This window comes from Bufo gargarizans, chromosome 5, assembly GCF_014858855.1.
Source record: "Bufo gargarizans isolate SCDJY-AF-19 chromosome 5, ASM1485885v1, whole genome shotgun sequence".
NCBI lineage: Eukaryota > Metazoa > Chordata > Amphibia > Anura > Bufonidae > Bufo > Bufo gargarizans.
This window is the reverse complement of record NC_058084.1, coordinates 453,179,273-453,200,266: the sequence shown is the minus strand read 5'-3', so window position 1 is coordinate 453,200,266 and position 20,994 is coordinate 453,179,273. Positions and strand designations below refer to the sequence as shown.

At 44.7% G+C, this 20,994-nt stretch overlaps 1 protein-coding gene across 1 annotated transcript; it reads left to right on the top strand.

Annotated features, from left to right (window-relative positions):
- The first annotated feature begins 831 nt into the window (after positions 1 to 831).
- Positions 832 to 17,116, top strand: FAM171A1 (family with sequence similarity 171 member A1). Its single transcript, XM_044295582.1, has 4 exons — positions 832 to 982; positions 10,060 to 10,176; positions 12,785 to 12,899; positions 15,235 to 17,116. The coding sequence occupies exons 1-4, from the start codon at positions 832 to 834 to the stop codon at positions 16,799 to 16,801; spliced, it is 1,950 nt and encodes a 649-aa protein (XP_044151517.1). The 3' UTR covers positions 16,802 to 17,116.
- The last annotated feature ends 3,878 nt before the right edge of the window (positions 17,117 to 20,994 follow it).

Below are 20,994 nucleotides of genomic sequence, written 5' to 3'. Positions count from 1 at the left end.
CCCTGTTTCAATGGGATGCTGCCGGTGATGGCAGAGTAAAAGCACACTCCGGCTCTGGCTTTTTTCGGAAGTACTATTGAAGTGAATGGAGAGCACTGCGCATGCGCGTCCACCTCTCCATCCCCAGCTGCGTGCGACAGCCTCTTTCTGGAGATAGGAAAAGGTCCCAGAGGTGGTCAGATACAGATCGGACTTTTTACTTGACTTCGTATGTGAATGGAGAAGAAAACATCATCTTATTCAATTAGCACAAGGTTAAAGGGGTTTTCCAGGATTTTGATATAGACGGCCTATCTTCGGGATACGTCCTCAATATCTGATTTGTGGAACTGACGATCAACTGTTTGAAGAGACTAAAGTGTTCCAATGAGCGCCCTAGGCCGGTGACGTCACACTCGTCGGTCACATGACCTAGGTGCAGCTCAGTCCCATTCAAGTTAATGGGCTTAGACTGCAATACCAAACACAGCCACTTTACAATATACAGCGCTGTGAGGAGGCCTCAGTGCTTACCGGAGCGCCGCAGTCTCTTCAAGCTGATCGTGGGGGTGCGTGGAGTTGGAACCCCCCCTCAGATCTAATAATAAGACCTATCCTGGAGGTATTCAACTCCTGGAAAACCCCTTTAAAAAGGAACTTCTTACAGCCTAAAAGAACAATACAATCTCTGTCACTATAATATTGGAAACATAATAGTACATGCTCATGATAGTAGTATAGGCACAGAAACTAATTTATAGGTATACTTCTGATCCCTGTTTAACTCCCTTAGATGCCGCAGTCAGTTTCACAGACCAGCGTGTTCCCTTTTTCAGCTTGTCAGCACACCCCATGGGGTTACCAAGATGGCTGAGAGCTGAGCAAAGCCAGCCAAGTAAACTGCAGAGTTATTACCTGTACAGGTTCCAGGGCAGCTTATCACAACCTCTGCTCGGGAACCGCACACACCGCTGTGTTAAAGTCTGCGTAACGGCAAGGCTAGGTAAGTATGAATTGGGAAGGTATGGTTGGTGCATATTCAACTTAAAAATAGCACGTCCTAAAACAAATACATGTTTGGTATCATCGCAGTCTTAACGATCCGTAGAATTAAAGGCTATGTACACCTTTTGGGGCCATTTTTGTGTGTGTGTGTATATGTATGTATGTGTGTATATGTATCTATAGCATTTTACTCATTTTGGGCTAAAATTCATTTTTTCAATTGGTCTTTATTACAAATATTGAGCCGTTCTGTCACAAAGAGTTAACTATTTTTCTAGCTGTGTGAATGCTACTTTCACTTTGTGTCCCTTGTCTAATAACCCATATCTGTAAATTACTAAAGGGTCATAAACGCTTAATCAAGCAAGATAAGAATTGAGCTTTAATGGGTGTTTATACGGTCAGAGATAAGGAGCCATCAGCTCCCAGCCTGACAGAAAAAGGAGAAAATATCTACTGCTAGTGGATAAACTCAAAGCTGTGCAGGGAAAATGGCTCATCATGTTTAATAAAGAACAATTTAAAAAAATGATTTTGAGTTCAAAATGAATATAATGGAAAAATAAAAAAAATTGCCACCCCTTTAGAGGTGTACATAGCCTTTAAAGGGTTCTCCGGCAATTAAGAAAATTAAAATACCTAAATATTACTTTCTTATAATTATATATTCCCAAATACCTTTCATTTAGTTATAAAGACTCGTTTTGTCTGGGCAGCAAAGATTAGAAGAAACAAAATGGCCGCTGTCCTATTAGTGCACACAAAACCTGTCCTAACAGGACAGGTTACTTCACAACACTGAGGTAAAGAGCTGCCTCATCCTCCTTCTCCTACTTGTCAGGGATTATGATCCTGAATACAGATAAGATCTTCAGCTGAATCTCTGTAGGAATGGAGTTAATGAGGAGACATGAAGTGACGAGAGGACGGACAGGACAGACTGTGGTAATGGACACTACATACAAGGGCTGCTGCTCATGAACTCCATTCCTAGAGCGATTCAGCTGATAACCATATTAAACTGTATTCCGGATCATAATCCCTGACAAGTAGAGAGGAGGATGAGGCAGCTCTTTCGCCCAGTGTAGTGAAGTAACTTGTCCTGCTGTGTGATTAGGACAGGTTCTGTGTGTACTAATAAGACAGCGGCCATTTTGTTTTTCCTAATGGTTGCTCCCCAGACGAAACCAGCCATTATAACTAATAGTAAGGTATTTTTGAATACATTTATAATGAAATAATATTTAAGTATTAAAATTTTCTTAATTCCCAGAGAACCCCTTTAAGGTACCATAATATTAACGCAGCATTGTGATTGGCATAAAATTCCAAAAACAATTTGGTGGCAATGCCTGGGTACTGCAGCTCCGCTCCCATTCACGCGAATAGGAGCTGAACTCCTGTAGGCCAGCACTGGAAACTACACAGTATATGGAGCCTTCCATCCTCTGTATAATTTCCGGTGCCGGCCTGAAACGACTGATCAGTGAGGGTGCCGGGCTGTGGGAACCCCACTGATCTGATATTGCTGACCTTTAACCCCTTTAATGTGCACCTGATGAATGGTCCATTAGAGAGAACCATGGTGAGCAGTCCATCCTCTCGAAAAACAAAAATATCCCTGAGACCCAGAGGCCCAAACTAGGATACTTCCAAAGGGTTAAAATAATATATATTTTATTTTTTATTTTTTTATTGAGACGTTCCCCGCTGTGAAATATGTATTCAGAGAGGAATTTACTATTTTAGAGCCTGTAGCGGAGGAAGATGGATGGCTGGGAATAGCGCAAGAGTAGTCCTGTTGCTCGGCAACTTGAAAATAACAAATTTTAAAAGGGAATCCGTTCCAAGAATTTGGTCTTCTGTAAATCATGTGGTTTAAAAAATTATAATAAAAAAAAAAAACAGGAAATGAAAATAAATATAAAATTCTACGCACAATGACCTATGCTGGGCATTTAAAGGGCCAGTACATTTAACAGTTTACATTAAACTTCCTCTCAAACGTATGTACATGTATTCTGTGTCCTATAATGGGATAAGTGACCGGAAAGTCTCTGCACCCGTGAATATTTTCTCCCCTGTCTGCAATAGACTGCGTGATGAAACAGATTCTTACAAGACTGGAACTGGAATATTTAGAAGGGGTTCAGTATTTGTGTTGTCCAGGGTTTAAAAAAAAAAGTAAAAAAAAAAAAGCTGCTTTCTTCCAGAAATAGCGCCACACCTGTCCACAGGTTGTCTGGTATTGCAGCTCGTCTTTACCGTACATATCTCAGGTTTCTTGACATCGACCGCTGATTATTTTTTTATGTTACGCTGCACTTTTGAGGGTGTATTCACACGTGGCGGTTAATTTGTGTTTCTTGTAACAAAAGTTTTTACAGCAGTTTTGTGCAAAATCTGCTATTCATCCACTGTGTGTGAATGCACAGGCGTTCTTTATATATCGGCACCTCATCAGGAGCCTTCACGGTTCTGCGGATTTCTGTCTTCTGCTGTCAGGCCTCGTCTTGCCAATATGCTAATCCCGTACGTTTCCTCAATTCCCACCCCCTCAGCTCATTAAATCAGGGAACAGATGTCACATTTGCTTCTATTTAAGTTGGGACTGCTGGTTTCTTACGGACATTCCAGTATTTCTTCAAGTGTTTCCCACGTATAAGATTGGGTCATCTCGGAACAGTCCAAACCCCCTGCCCCAACAGATGTCACATATCTACAGTCCTTGGAGTTCGACTAGCTGCAGAGCTCAGACTGATCCTGCAGGGGGCACCCTAACACTCATCTTTACTGATAGCAAAGCACCACTTATTGTTGGAGTTTAGGGAGACCCGGGGCAAGGAGAAGATTTGGCGTGGCATGTGGAAATGGTCTAAAGGTTATTTAATGGGTTACATTTTTGTGCATGCATTCTTGTCCTCTCTTGCACTGCAACGATCAATTTCAGTGGATAATATCTGATTTAGTTCAGACCAGAGCTTCTCAGACTTTTTTCTACACTGGTCTCAGGAGCAAATACTTCCATATGGCACCAAATAAATGCCATTGTGCAGCACCCATATTATCCCCAGCAGCACCAGCCAATACCGCTATGTAGCACACACCCTACTACCTAGCAGCACCAAACACAGGGCAGCACAGCCTATCTCCCCAGCAGCACCAGCCAATACCGCTATGTAGCACACACCCTACTACCTAGCAGCACCAAACACAGGGCAGCCAGCATATCTCCCCAGCAGCACCAGCCAATACCGCTATGTAGCACACACCCTACTACCTAGCAGCACCAAACACAGGGCAGCCAGCATATCTCCCCAGCAGCGCCAAATACCATTTTGCTCCAACCAATACCGCTATGTAGCACACATCCTACCACCACCAAACACAGGGCAGCCAGCATATCTCCCCAGCAGCGCCAAATACCATTTTGCTCCAACCAATACCGCTATGTAGCACACATCCTACCACCACCAAACAACACAGGGCAGCACAGCATATCTCCCCAGCAGCGCCAAACAAATACCATTTTGCAGCAGCCAATACCGCTATGTAGCGCACAGCCTACCTCCTAGCACCAGCAAATAGCACAGTGCAGCGCACAATGCCTCTTCAGCAGTGCCAAGTATTACAGTGCAGCACAACATATCTCCCCAGCAGCGCCAAACAAATACCTTCAGTGTTAAAGTTTTTTTTTCTCCAGGAGTAGAATATTGATGACCTATCCCGAGGATAGGTCATCAATATCAGGTTGACGGGGGCCCAACAGCCTGCTGTTCCAGCTGTTTGAAAGGGCTGCAGCGCTTGGGACTAGTGCTGCGACCTCCTCACAGCGCCTTACATTGTATAGTGGCTATGCTTCTTGGTATTTGCAGACCAGGCCTATTCACTTGAATGGGATTGAGCTGCAGATAGGCCACGTGACCGATGAATGTGATGTCACTGGCCACGGGGCTCCAGGGAGTGTCGCTGCCTCTGCCAACAGCTGATCGGCTGGGATGCTGGGAGTCAGACCCCCCACTGACCTACAGTATGCTGAGGATAGGCCATCTAAATTGTACTCCTGGAAAACTCCTTTAAGGGGTCACCTTTTTAAAGTGATTTGAGCCTCGTTTTGCTGATTCAGTCGAGTTTTATGGAGTAATGGGCTGATCATTTTGCTTGTTAAGCATTTTGTATGGAATGAAATATCAATTCCAATTAAATATTCATCAGCCCTCGTCACACAGATGTCATAGCCGCGGTGGAAAGCTGGGTTTTTAGCCGATTCCTCTCCTCATTTGCACTACAAAGTCCTCCGCAGTCCCCGGCTCCTAAACATTCCTTGTTTTCCGGATTATTATTTTTTTTAAGCGTGCATTGAACATCTGCCGCACGGCTAACGAAAGGCAAATATTTCAGATCCGCTTTTATTTATTTCTCTTTCATTTCCGGCTAAGATTTGTAAATTCTTGTCCCATCTGACACATGAATATTAACGTGACAATGGCGGGGTGTCAGATGGTACCCGGGGATGGTTAAAAGGAGCAGTTGTCATGTCTAATAAGCGAGCGTTTAACACGTTAACGATGATTAAATATTCACAATTACCGAGCGCTTCTTATGGACTGATCTGCTGGAAGCTGGCGCCGCTGTGTTTTAGCCTAGCTCTGTACGAAGGGTGACAATTATGGAATTTAATAAATTTGTAAAAACTGGGTCAAATAAAAATGAGATGAGCTGTATCAAGGTCGTTGCAAAAATGTACACCCCCACCCTCCCCCCAAAAATAAGGCTCTGTTCAGACCTGCATTGGAGACCTCCTTTGCAAATTCGGTCACATTTAAAGGGGTTAATTCATGAATGATGTAAAAAATGAAGATCAGACATCATATAGTACAGGACAATCTCTTTGTAACAAGATTGAACCGGCCCTGTACCTCACATGGATCCAGAGATCTCCATTCCTTACAGTTCCAATTTTTCTGCTAGAATTTCTTCAGGCTGGCAGCTCAGGGAGTGTGTCCTTTCTTGGGAGGCATGCCCTTTCTGCTGCAGCTCTCTGTCACAGCTTAGGCCAGTGATGGCTAACCTCCGGCACTCCAGCTGTTGTGAAACTACGACTCCCAGCATGCTCCAATCATTTCTATGGAGTTCTGAGAACAGCCAAGCAAGTGTGCATCTTGGGAGTCGTAGTTTGACCACAGCTGAAGTGCTGGAGGTTAGCCATCACAGGCTTAGGCCTCTTTCACAAGAACGTGTGCGCTCCGTGGGCATTCCGCATCACGGATGCGGACCCGTTCACTTGAATGGGTCCACGAATCCGGAGATGTGGAATGGTGCGGAACAGAAGCACTACGGAGTGCTTCCGTAGGGTTTCCGTCCCGTACTTTCGTTCCTGCGAAAAGATAGAACATGTCCTATCTTTTTGTGGAACTGGCGGATCGCGGACCCATTAAAGTGAATGGGTCTGTGATCCGCTGTAGGTGCCTTATGGTTGGTGTTCGTGCATTGCGGCCCGCAATTCGTGGGCTGCAGCACGGCCACGGGGCGCACACGTTCATGTGCAAGAGGCCTTAAGAAGTGTGTCCTTACAGCTGCAGCTCTCTCCCTGTAACTGTCTCACCACCTAACAGTAAATGCGACCATCTCAGTAGGTGGACGTGCACATTACTATGCAGATTAAACACCAGGGGCGCCTTTGTAACTAAATCAAGAGAATATCTCACACTTGGAGCACTGTTGTAACAGAAAGTAAATTACAAAAGTACGGTATCTAGTTTTCTTACTGAATTATATTAAAATAACATTTTATGGTGGCACAGTCCCTTTAACAGAAAAAATGGTGCTTTTTTTTTATTTTCCCCATCAAAACAGAAAATTTGCAGTAAAACATTAGCCTGCATTACTTAGTGAGATCACTTGGCGCCATTAGTGTGAGAAAGCTGGCACTTTGTCATAGTTTCTGTTTTACACATACACTTTACACATACATTGATTTTAATGGGCACCATGTAATGCTTAATTTCTCCTGTGGTGGCGCTGTAGTGGAAGTAAACCCTTTCTGCTGGGTTCTCGCAGATTGTAGGTGATTGCTGGGGGTGGCAGTAGCTGGGCATCTATTCTATTGTTACAACACGGTTGTGTAAATCGGGCAACCCCCTTCAACTAGTTTTTATTTCCCTCACTGATTAGTTTTTTGTAAAGGCCTAGTGAAAAAAGATTGATAGGATCAGACTTCCAACGATTTTATTAGTCCATTGTAAGGGATGAGTACTTTAGTATTTGCCATATTTATGAAGAAGTTGTATTATTTTCGTGGATTGTCTACTGACAACACCAATTCAAACAGCTGATCTGCATGGGGTGTCGGGAGTCAGGACCCTCAACAGTCAGATATTGATGACCTATCTGCAGTGACCCAGTGGTCCACTGCTAAAGGGTTAAGGCTGAGATTTGCTATTAAAAAATTACATTTAGGTTAACCATTTTAAAATGTTCACTGTGATGATTTTGTGCACCGTAAATCCCAAAGGTGATATATAGGAAGGAAGTAGTTAAATCTGGAAATCTTTAGCTGGTTGTCAGGATACAGGCTGGTCCTGCCCCCTCTGGTGAGTTGTAGCTGGTTTACAGACCGCATGGGTGAGAGTGATTAGCCTGCAGAGCTAGTGATTTGCCAAGTAGGCCCAAAGAGAAGCCTTATCCAGGAAAACACCATTCCCGAAAGTAGAATCTTCCCAGAGAGAAAAAGCAACCTTACTAAGGATTATCCCTGAGAGTGCGAAAGCATTGAATACCTGCAGAAAGTTGAGAACCACCAAAAGGCTGTGCTGGTCAGACACAGTAAGGTAAACGCATGTTTATGGCAAAAGACTTTACTGCATGTGGAAAGGGGTAATTTATTCTGGCGCCCACCACACTTCTGAGACGGACTAGCCATCTGATCTAGGACTGCACCCTGCAACCCGGGACTGCAGAAAGTATATTGAGAGTGATTGCACTCCTGTGGTTATTCGGGAAGATTACATAGAGTATCTAGAGAGAGACTCAGGGAAGACTACTACCATCATTGCCACCTTCTATATAACCTTTGAAAGGTCTACTCTGTGTATTACCTGAGAACCGTGCCTGCTGCTTGCATTTGTACTGTGACTCCCATCATCTGCTCAGTAAAGAGAAACTCTATTTATTATAACCAAGCGGGCCTGGTCATTGACCCCACCATTCATCTGCCGGCCCTCCTGCTTCTCATCCACGTAACATTGATGGCACCCCAGCCACCACCAGGCAGGTGCCCTAAAAGTCTAGGATGTCCCCTGAGGGAAGGAAGGATGCGCCTTCCCATCACCAGGGAGCGCTAGAAAGAGAGAGAGGGATTAACTACTGTGAGGACTACAGCTACCCTCATTGCCACCTCCTCCACCACTCCCATCTTCTCCAGTTCTACAGCGGGCCGGGCGCGCTGCATATCCTCAGAATTCTGGATTATTAGACATCCCAGAAGTGTACACCTGCCCAGTTTTAAAAGAAACGTGTCCTCAGAAAATGACGTATTGTTGACAGATGTTTTTAAATAATTTTTTATGATGTTTGTAATTTTTCATGTCGATTATTTAAACAAAAAACATAAAATCCTGCAGTTTTCCCACTAGCAACTAAAGATGCATTTACACCGACCGAGAATCGGGCAGATTATAGGAAACGACCCCGACGATCTGGCCATGTAAATGTGTCGCCAAAACCTTTTACATGGCCAGATCGATCTGCTGCCTAGAAGCAATGATCAGCGGTGCCGGCATGACCAACAGGATCACCCGATGATAGAAGCAGGCACCGCTGATCACTGCTTCTGGGCAGCAGATCGTGTGGTCTAAACAGAGATCCCTCGTCCTCATACAGTGGAGGAGATCACCGCATGTACATGCAGCAGTCTCCACTGAACGAGCAGCCGACTGTCAGGAAGGAACGCTTCCTTTCCGACAATCAGCTGCTCAGTCGGCCCTGTGTATATCCAGCTTTAGCCTAGTATTTGGCGTCACTTTACTGCAGTTACCTGCTCATCTATACACACAGGTGATCTCATTATAGGCAGGATTAGAATGACAGATAAGACAGGATCCACCACAATAGTTTTTCTTCTTCCCTTGTCCAATGACCTCTGCACGTGGCAGGCCTAGAAAACTCTCCCGTAGAAGTCACTGAGGTCCCCTCCTGTCCATTGTGTCTATGGCCCATAGGGCTGCAGCAGAGATAGGATCTCTCTCATATACTGGTCTAATAATCAGGAAGGAACATTAGTAGGAGCATTCATTCCTGCGATCATCAGCCCCACCGATCAGTGTAGCGAGGATGCACATTCGATAGTTATGCATTACATCATAGCTTATATAAAAAGGGGTTGTCGGTAGTATGTAGGTAGCAGGTAGGTGTTAAACGTGCTGCAAAAATGCGAAAAAGTCACGTGTAAAAGAAAATACACATTTTAATTTGTTCCATTTGAAAATTGTGCCTTTTACCCAGTGACAAGTGGGAAATGTTTTATGCCCCAACAGCTCCATCCAGTGGTTGTCTGAGGTAGTTCTACTATTGGTACAGCAGTGGACCTCCGATCAATACTAATCATCATCATAATAATCTTTATTCATAGAACGCAAACATATTCCGCAGCACTTTATAATCAGCAGTGCTCATGTGCAAACAGTCATAAATAACAGAGCAATAATTAAAATGGGGAGTGAGGGCCCCGCTCGCAAGAGCTTAACGTCTTCTATGTAGCTTTTGTGTGTGTTGAGGGGACACTCCGTCCGAAAGAGGAATTTTATTTAAACACATTATTGATGGGGAAGAAAAATAGTATTTTAATATTTATTTATTTGTACTTTTTATCATATTGGCAGTATATTGCAATTTTTAAAGTACAAAATATTGGTGCTCTAGCAGTTGACATAACTCGTGAATGCTGGGGTAGACTAATGTCCGTTTACAGCCTGCCGCAGAAGGGAAGTAGTTGGACACAATTATGGCCCAGGTCAGGTCTCGGCGCCTCGGTGTGACTGTACATGTTCTTAATTCTTCAGTATTTGTCATTGGCAGGAACGTGGGTGAAGAGCAGCATAGGAATCATCCAGCAAGAAGGACCCCGGCTCACCTGGACCTACATCGCTCCACAGATGGGATACTGGGTTGCCGCCATGTCTCCTTCAAAGCCAGGTAAGAAGTCTTAAAAGTTTGTCAGGCGCTGGATTCGATTAAGATCCTGACAGATGGTGACACCATAAGCCTTTTATTAGAATTCTATATATTTAGTCCTTTTAGAGAATGGTGCCAGAACTGCGTCATCCCAGAGCGTTGGGGTACGTCACACGACGGATTTAGAAAATCTGTCAAAAAAATTCAGGAATCTGCATTTATTTACTGTAATTATTTTTTTCAGTGTATTTTTCGTGCACTTTTTTTCAGCGCTTGTGTGTTCAATACAAAACAGAATTTTCAGCTTTTGGTTCTTTTCAATGGGAGATTCCGCCCCAAGTGAGGGCACGCTGCTTATTTCTTTCCCCACGCTTATTTTTTTCACATGAAGTGCCACTTCCTATTGAAGTGAATGGCAGGCTGTTTTTGAATAGAGTTTTTGTAGCTTATTTTAAGGCAGAAATGTTCCAAAAAAACAGCAGCGAAAACCTCAGTGTGAACTGGCCTTTAGGGTGAATTGACATGTGGCAGATTTGTTGCAGAAATCCACGTACTTGACAGGTCACATGAATGGAACTGATTTTCAGAAATTTCTTCAACAAAACTCCCTCTTGTGAACCTACCTTTTGAAAGGTAAAACTATATGTGAGGTGGCTCTTGCCCTAATGTTAATTCCCTATGATATGGTTTTGGCTGCTGCCCAGGGGAGGCACCCAAGCCCTCCTTACGGCCGCCTGCTGAACTCAACTGTATCGCCATCTTCAGGACGGTGAGCCAGTTGAATGCAGTGGCGATGGCAGCAGTATTTTGTGCTGCACTGTGGTATTTGGCTCTGCTGGGGCGGTATTTTGTGCTGCACTGTGGTATTTGGTTCTGCTGGGGCGGTATTTTGTGCTGCACTGTGGTATTTGGCTCTGCTGGGGTGGTATTTTGTGCTGCACTGTGGTATTTGGCTCTGCTGGGGTGGTATTTTGTGCTGCACTGTGGTATTTGGTTTGGCTGGGGCGGTATTCTGTGCTGCTCTGTGGTATTTGGTTCTGCTGGGGCAGTATTTGTGCTGCACTGTGGTATTTGGTTCTGCTGGGGCGGTATTTTGTGCTGCACTGTGGTATTTGGTTCTGCTGGGGCGGTATTTTGTGCTGCACTGTGGTATTTGGTTCTGCTGGCTGGTCTTTTGGTTGGGCTGGGCGTATTTTGTGCTGCACTGTGGTATTTGGTTCTGGCTGGGGCGGGTATTTTGTGCTGCACTGTGGTATTTGGTTCTGCTGGGGCGGTATTTTGTGCTGCACTGTGGTATTTGGTTCTGGCTGGGGCGGTATTTTGTGCTGCACTGTGGTATTGGTTCGGCTGGGGCGGTATTTTGTGCTGCACTGTGGTATTTGGTTCGGCTGGGGCGGTATTTTGTGCTGCACTGTGGTATTTGGTTTGGCTGGGGCGGTATTTTGTGCTGCACTGTGGTATTTGGTTCTGCTGGGGCGGTATTTTGTGCTGCACTGTGGTATTTGGTTCGGCTTGGGCGGTATTTTGTGCTGCACTGTGGTATTTGGTTTGGCTGGGGCGGTATTTTGTGCTGCACTGTGGTATTTGGTTTGGCTGGGGCGGTATTTTGTGCTGCTCTGTGGTATTTGTTTCTGCTGGGGCGGTATTTTGTGCTGCACTGTGGTATTTGGTTTGGCTGGGGCGGTATTTTGTGCTGCACTGTGGTATTGCTGGCCCAGCCTAAATCTGTTGTCCCCACCTATTTGTGTTTCCCCGTCTTCTGTCAATTTGAACCCGCCTACAACATGGGAACACTTTAAGTTTAGTTTTTTTCTAGATCCACTTTAAGTTCCCAGTCCCAGGTGCCAGCTCTCAGCCAGCAGTGCAATGACATCCAAACCCCTGCTGAGATACTACATACGATTCATGATCTGCTGGCTGGTTGACGGTCCTACGGCATCAGTCTGTGTGTCAGTACGTGTCCCTTTCGTCCCTGATGGTTAGATGATGGGACCTTTTCAATAGTATCCCAAATCATCAGCCTCTGTCTTGTGGTGCTCAGGATCATCTAGGAGGAACATTAGTGGTCTTCAAAATCCTGGGACACCTGAAATATGAATACACAGTGGGGCAGATTTACAAATGCTGTAGATGGCGTAATCTTAGACCACAGCAGATTTATCACAGGGGCTCAGGATGGATGATAGATCTGGTGCAGGGAGAGACCTTTTTCTCAGACTCATACTAACTATTGGTTGACTTACGCAAATTTTTACACCAGAATTGTTGCAAAATGGTGCACCTTAAGTTACGCGTCTTTCCATGAAGCCACACTTCTTCCCATTATTAACTTTTTGGAAAATTTTCGGAAACCCTTGTTGCGCCAAAATTGCACCACTTTTTAGACCCATTCTAGGTGCAGACACCTTAGTAAATCTGGACCAGAATCTTGTGCATCAGTCCTGTGATGGTGCGGCACTCGTATGCTCGACCCCCACGCCATATAAACTCTTGCAGTCTGTCTGGCAGTGATGAGGAACAGTAAATTTGGGGATCCCATTGCTCATACGTTTGTTTTACCTATGCGGAGCTGCTTGTTGGATTGTCTGTTGAATGATGTCCGATTCATCGGTTTCCTTTTGGTTTTCAGGTTCTGTGGTGACGCAAGATATCACAAGCTACCACACATTATTCCTCCTGGCAATATTAGGAGGGATTGTGTTCATCCTCCTGGTCCTGTTCTGTCTCCTGGTGTACTACTGCAGGTAAGTGTACGCGAACTGCGCTGTAATGCACAAGCGCCACTACTCTATGCTAGTACGCTCATGTATGTATATGTGTGTATACTGTACATATTTCCATTTACCTGCCTGTATGTGTTTGTATGGACAGAGGTGATTGGCGTTACAAAGGCGCTGCTGATCTCTTCCTTCAAAAGTGGTCTGCCAGATTGCTTCTGTCACAAGTACTTTCTCCTCTGCCATCCCCAGATGGACGGACCTGCCATAGTTGCTGCAGACTTTCTTTATGGGAAAAGATGTGGGGGTATTTTGTATAAGCGTTGAACAGAAAGTGCCCCCTTTGTCTTTAGAAAGAGTTTCTGCAGCAGCTGAGGTGTGTATTATAAGAGATAATGGGGAAGATTTACTAAGCAAAATGCTCCAGAATTCTGTCACAAAAAGTCGCAAACGCATCGTTTCCAACTGTCCCAAATTTTCAGAGAGAGTCCTTGCAAGTTCAGGCTGTCCCGGGCTGAAAACATGCAGGGTTAATGTAAGATTTGTCCATAAGTGGGGATTCCCAATGGGTTTGGGGCTGTCCCAATCCAGGGCTTAGATGCCCGGAATTTAACAACTAAAAGCATACATTGTGCGCGCAAATCATTTACGTGTTTTATACACTTTTCAAAAGGATCAAAGGTTTTTAGAGAAAGTGGTGTGGTTCCCTGTAGTCCTAAAATACACCAGATTTCGAAGTGAACAGGAGCAGTAACCAGCTCCATCCATTGCATCCCCGCTGCTGAAGGGGCGCCCCACCTGCCACTTAATTGACAAGGAGGGACATCTCGCCTGGGCCTGACAATCTTGCTCCTACGCCTCTGCCTTGAGTAGTGGCGCAAGCACAGTGACTCCACTTCCGTGGTAGTGGCGCATGAATAGCTGCATCTCCGTAAGTGTAGCAGCACATGCACAGTCGCCACTCTGGATGCAGAGCCACTGCGCTGGGGCTGCTACAAGGTTGTGAGGGCCAGATGAGATTTCTGCCCCTGTCACTCAGAGGGGCAGTGGGGGAGCTTCTTCAGCAGTGGGGGCAGCCGCTCGCAGGTGGAGAACTGATGTTGATGAGACAAATTGACTCCATCTCGAACCAGGTGGTCTTTTTCTGCAGCCATTCTTCTAAGATTTTATCATTAGTTCTAAAGAGTTTGCTCCACCAAAGTAATTCATGGCATATTGGTGGGGGTCTGACTGTTCGGACCCAACATCATTAGGTTGAAGAGATGACAGCATTAGTTAAGTGCTGCGCTCTTTAATGGTGTTTCATGCACATTGTACACCCAGTGTTACAGTTCCATGCACAGTTGGTGTCCTGTCATGGTGCAGGAGAAACGTTGTAGCGACCTTCCTTCCTGGCAGTCTCATAGGTCGGATGCCCCTCCCCTTCCCGCGGACTACAGGGTTGTAGCATATGCTAGCGATAAAATTGATTATCAGGAATTGATATTGATGACCTGTCCTCAGGATCATATCGGCAGGGATCCCGGAAGCTGTTAGAAAAGGCCGCAGAGCTCTGTGAGAACTTAGGCCTCTTCCAAGGCCAGTGGCATGACCATACATCGGTGAAAAGGCCTAGTTGCAGCTCCATCCCATGGAACTCCGGTGATCTCCGCGGCTTCCTGAAACAGCTGTAGTGGTCGGAGTCGGACTTCCGCTGATGTGATATTGATGACCTATCCTAAGGATATGTCATCAATATCAATTCCTGGATAGACTATTTAAACATACATTTTTATTTTTATTTTTTGTGATTTATTTTTTTAATTTTCCATGTCCCTATCTATATTTAAAAAATAATCTTAAAATAATAGTCTTCACACTGGCCATTAGACCTGAAATAAGTCAAAGCTTCGTGTTCTTTGAGAGCAGTCACATGGGTCGTAGACACAATGGACAGGACTTCTATGGGATATTTTTTTAGGCTTGCTCTGTGACCTGTGCAGAGGTCAGGAAATAGCAGATAAGCTATGATATCACCTACTGTGAACAGAGGATCCTGTGTTCTCTATACAGAGGTGATGCAGGGCAGCACAATATACTGCTGCAGCAAAAACAAATGCCCATACAGCAGCGTGTAATAGGTATATATCGGAAAATCCTTCCAACATATACCGCCAATAGAAGGCCCAAATGTGATGTGAACAGAGCCTTAACTTGTTCTGTATACGTTTTTATTTTATATATGTTCTATGCAACTTTTTGAAGTCTTGGATGCTGTCTCCAGTTCACACACCTGCAATTTAGCATTTTGTCTCCATATCTGACACTAAGTTGATGCAATGCCATTTTATAGCATTTACAAAATCTGGTTTTGTTTACTTAGGAGGAAGTGTTTGAAGCCACGTCATCACCGGAAGCTTCATCTCACATCTGCTTTGGATTCTTCCAAGAAAGATCAAGCCACATCAATGTCCCACATCAACTTAATCAGCCCCATCCATATGGAGATGATGTCCTCCAGTGGAGAGATCGACATGCATACTCCGATGCTTAAGCCTTCATATAATACCTCACGGGACTTCAGCTCAAGAGAAGAACTTCTTTCTCACCAAGACGAGAAGAGCCGAATGTCTTTGGATAACTTGACCCCAAGTGGGACCTTGAGACAGGTGTACAATAAATCGTTGGATCAGTTCATTTTAAAATCAAGAAAGTCTGCGGATATCTCAGATGGTTTTATTTCTCCCATGAACGACGAGTACCGCCGGAGTTACAACTCTGTGATCTGTCAGTCTTTAGTTGAAAACAAAGATCCATCTGCAAACCACGTAACGGCAGGAAGTAAGCCAAACATTCAGGAACAAAGTCACCCTGTGCCTTCTGCTCCTGAACAAGAGCAGGTCATAGACCGACGGTCTAATGAATGTATGATGTCTAGGTCTGTAGACCACCTTGAAAGACCAACCTCTTTTCCTCGTCCAGGTCAGCTAATATGCTACAATTCTGTCGATCAGGTGAATGACAGCGTTTACAGAAATGTTTTGCCCACGTTGGTTATACCTGCTCACTACATGAAGCTTCCAGGAGAACATCTCATCGTGTCTGCGGAACAACCATATGAACTGGAACGTCTTCAAGCTGAGCTTTCCAAATCTCACGGTCAACATCCTCCACAGGTACAAGCCAACCAACTAAACTCTCAAGCGATGTCACAGCAACATTTACAAGATGGTGAAGGCATGGAGTGGTGCGGACAAAACCCTGCGATGTCCGAATCGGTTTCCATTCCGGCTTCGTTGAACGATGCGGCTATTGCTCAGATTAATGGCGAAGTGCAGCTGTTGACCGAGAAAGCACTGATGGAGCTCGGTGGAGGAAGACCTATGCCTCATCCCCGTGCCTGGTTTGTGTCTTTAGATGGCCGGACGAATGCCCACATTAGACATTCATACATTGATCTCCAAAGAGCAGGGAAGAACGGGAGCAACGATGCCAGTTTAGACTCTGGTGTTGACATGAACGAACCAAAATCTGGTCGAAAAGGAAGAATTGAAAAATTTTCAATGCTGCAACACCATCTGTCTTCGCAGCACCCGACTTTGCAGGAGCACCAGCAGCGTGAGCAAAAGTTGTCAGACAGCACGGCTTACACACAGCTTGTTTATCTAGATGATATGGACCAAAGCGGTAGCGAATGTGGAACACCTGTGTGTAGTCCTGAGGATAATAGACCTTTCATCGAGGCACCAGCAAAAAAGAGCTGCGGCCAACTACCCAGCCTTCAGGAAGAAACTTTCAAACGAACTGCAGACTCCTCACCAGTGCCATTAAACAGCCCTGACCACAATTACTCCATTCAGGACGATGGTTCAGACGACCAAGGAGAGAATAAAAAAAGCCCTTGGCAGAAACGGGAAGAGCGACCTCTTCTGGCCTTCAACATGAAATAAGTTGCTGGGCTACAAAATGGAGTAGTTAATTGCCAAATATTCTTTCTTTCGGGAATGCTTACTTTGTAGGGGGATGAGGGGTTCTGTTTGTGAAATTTGGACCTGATCTTTGATGATAAAGACTAGGCTCACAGATGGTTTCAAGGAAAAGACACAGGATGGATTTTATGGAATCTTTTACAGTTAGTCAAGGAGTGGATAGTTAAGTGTAGCACTACCCCAGCCTTGCTTTTGTACCGAACTCTAAGAACTTGACTGTTTCTTGCTAGGTCTTGACCACTAAACTCCCCGCGACGGGAGCACATGAAGACAACTTGTAGTTTCAAAAACCGATAGTATCGCAATGTGTACTGTATATCTGTATTCTACAGAGGCGATGTAGACATTCTTGCAAAAGGCTATGCATTGCTGCTTTTACACCAATTGGCATTTTTGCCTATGCGCCGCTTTTATTTTTTGTTTTACTTTGTTTTTTTTTTTGTTTTTTATAAGGCTGTAAAGAAATATATTCCTTTTTGGGGGTTTTATTTTTTTCATTTTAATCCGCTTTTATCTTCTTTTGTAATATATTTTTACTCAGCTGTGAGTCTGATCTCTTTTCTGGTATTAACATTATTAGAATTTTCCTAAACTTGAGCAAAAAATGCATTGTACAGTTTGTGTCCATAGAATTTGATCCCTACTCTCCAAGTGCCTTTTTTTAAAAAAAAAAAAGCTTCCCAAATTTTTCATTCATTCAATTCGAATAATTTGAACTAATTTGTCTTTTTTTGGCTATTTTGTATTTAATTTTTCTTGCATGCACCAGATTTCACCCTCTGCTCACCCCTTCCATATCAGTATGATGTAAGCTCTGACTACCATCGTGTACCGTAGAGATCGACGTAGCTGAAAACTAGAAGACATCTAGAGCCCATTTAGCGCCACACGCATATTTATGTAAATACGGTTTCTGTTAATTTCGAGGACTGATTCGATTGCTCCCTGTTGACTTGGTGGGCAGAGAATGTATGAACTTATTCTAACATTCTGAATTTGCTGGAATGACTTTTCTGTGCATTCTCTTTAATGAACTGCTTGGTTATACAAGAATTATTAAAATAAAGCCTTTACAAAATGTATTGTTGATGACTAATTTTAGGCCATTTCTTCAGTTGACATTGGGTATAATATTTTTGGGTAGTGGTTTCATGGTAGTAGGTGTTCAGCATGTGTATGTTGCAGTTTGAGTGAGTGTCAAGCCTTTTTGTGGCATCCAAGGGGTGTTACCACTTCTTCCTCCATAGTGTGTTACAGCACCATGTCATGTAGTTCTTTGTACCTTGTATTAGATTATAATAGGATAAATTGGCACTTTCCTCACTTTTCAGTGGCCGGTAGTTTCCCTTTTTCCTGAATGCAGGATCTTCGTGAATGTTCAGAAACCTCAATCCCTAAAAAATTAGTCTAGAATAATATAGGAAAAAGGAAAATGCCCCAATGTTGTAGGTGGGTCCAAATTGACAGAAGGTGGGGCAGCATTAGTAGATGAGCCCAATACAAGTTGGCAGGGTCAGTAATACCATAGAACAGCACAGAATACCATCCCACAGGACCAAATACCACAGTGCAGCACAAAATACCTCCTCAGCAGCTGTCCCTCTGTGGTGACCATCAATGGCTGCCTCGTTCTATACTCCAATTGTCTGTAATATGGCTATGGAGCAGGGGGCTTAGGAGGTGAGAGGTGGACCACAACACCAAGCCAACCCTACCTTCAGCATGCTGCCTGGACGTCCTCTAATAATGACCCCTATAGTTCACTTAGTAGTATGTAGACAGCGGGGAGGGCTCATGGACATTGGCCCACTGGGAATGATCCCTGTAGGGTCTATGGCCAATCCGCCCCTGATGGGAACCCATGAAAAAAAAATAGGATCTCCTAAAATGAGGACAGCAAAGCATTTTATAAAGGCCTTTTTACATTAGCCGAGGATGATCTCATCTTTTATGTGGCACATATTGTAAAATCCTTGTTCATCGGCAGCACATCGCCCTTTGTAACTAGGGATGAGCTGCTAAAAGTAGAGGAAACCGTATGGGAAAAGTCATAATAACGATCATTCAGCCCCTATCAATTCTGCATGTAACAAGCATGCAATAATCAGGAACACCCGTGTAAAAGGGCATTAAAAGGACCCTGCAGTTAAAGAAAAAGTGTTCTCATTAACCGGGGAATGAACACCGCACTTGCCTAGTGATCTCCATTTTTCTTTTCCGCTGCAGTTCTGCTGATTCCCGGGCACCTCATCTGTCATCCAAGATGGCCGCACCGCTTCTCGGACTACCTGATGCATACTGTGCATCGGTAGTCCAAGATGCTTCCTGCTTGTCCAGCCCTGCACTTGGATTGGCTAGCAATGCTCACATGAGCAGTACTGGCCAATCCATGGAGAGCAGAAAGTGTCTTAGGCTACCAAAGGGATTCGGGAGCTACTATTTCTCTTTATGGATGGCACATAGTAGAGGGACGGGGTCTAATAGGCCAGGCAATTCTCCTCTGGGGAAAAATATGCAGATTTAACCCTCTTTCCACAAAGAAAAGAAAGCTGAACTTCTGATGCCACCAGATGTAAGCGGTCTAAAACGGATCAGCTTTGCTTTCAATGCATTCTGAATGGATAAGGATCCACTCAGAATGCATCAGTTTGGCGCCATTCCGTCTCCATTCCGCTTTGGAGGCGGACACCAAATCGCTGCCTGCAGCGTTTTGGTGTCCATCTGACGAAACTGAGCCAAAGGAATCCAAGTCAATGGGGACGGATCCGTTTTCACTGACACAATATGGCACAATAGAAAACTGACCCGTCCTCCATTGACTTTCAATGTTAAAGATAATACAGACGGATCCGTTCTGAACGGATGCATGCGGTTGTATTATCTGAATGGATGCGTTTGTGCAGATCCATGATGGATCAGCACCAAACGCGAGTGTGAGAGTAGCCCCTAAAAAAAAAAAAAAACACAGTACCTACTCGCCTTGTCCCGTTCCTGAAGCTCACAGTCCTCTCCCCCCTGCAGATGCAGATCGCTCTGCAGCACTGTGTGGGAGGAGCTTGTGCAGATTTCTAGGCTGCAGGCTCCTCCCACACAGGCCGGCAGCGCGATCCGTGCCTGCAGGCTGAATGGTGGAGCGGAGAGAAGTCTTCCTGCTTCATCATTCAGTGCGGGGGAGATGGAGCGCAGGGAGCTGAGTGATAGGACCACATCTATATTGATGGAAGCGCTCATTGCTTCTAGGCTCTGGCACCCCCTGAGAGCAGGCACCCGGGGCGGACCACCCCCTCCTTAGCACGCCACTGATCAGAGGTTCAGTTTTCCTCTTTTTTTGGAAAGAAAGTTCATTTTCATTGGGCTACCAAATGCACACTATGCATCAGGCAGGCCGGGAAGCAGGATACCCATCCTGGAGGGCAGAAGAGGAGCCTTGGGAACCGGTGGATCTGCAGCTAAAATGACGAAAAGCGTGGCATCATGTTAGGCTCCACGCACATTTTTTGCAGATTGGATGCAGACCCATTCATTTCGACAGGGCTGTAAAAGATGCGGACAGCACGCCATCTTTCTGTCAGCATCTGTTTGTCCTGATTGATAGAACATGTCCTATTCATCTCTGTTTTGCAGACAAGGATAGAACATTTCTACAGGGGTTTAAAAAAAAAAAAAAATATGGCGGCATCCACAAGGCCAGGATCCGTGTTTTGCAGGTCCTCACTTTGCAGACAGCAAAACACTTAGTCGTGTGCATAAGGCCTGTGAATTTGGACAACCATATTTTTGTAGCCTGAAATGAATCTTGACTGCACCACATTTAGCATGAATGCACATCACGCTCAGTAATAGGTTTGGCCAGCTGAGTCAAAACATATGCAGGCAGTTTTGGACTTGGGTTTCTTGGGCCCGGACATGGATATGAGGGTCGCCCTTTATTTTTGCCGAATATGTGCACGTCTACTTTTAATGGAATTGTATATTTTTTTTGTATTGGATTCATTGGCTAGCGCTGTATATTGAGTAGCTGGAGCTGTTCACTACAGATATTAGCAACATGGCCGGGTCAATTCAAGAACAGATGTAGCCGTTCTAAACTTGACTGTGATATCACATCACAAAAGCCACTGAAAAAGTTAATAAAAAAGTTTATTTCCATTCGT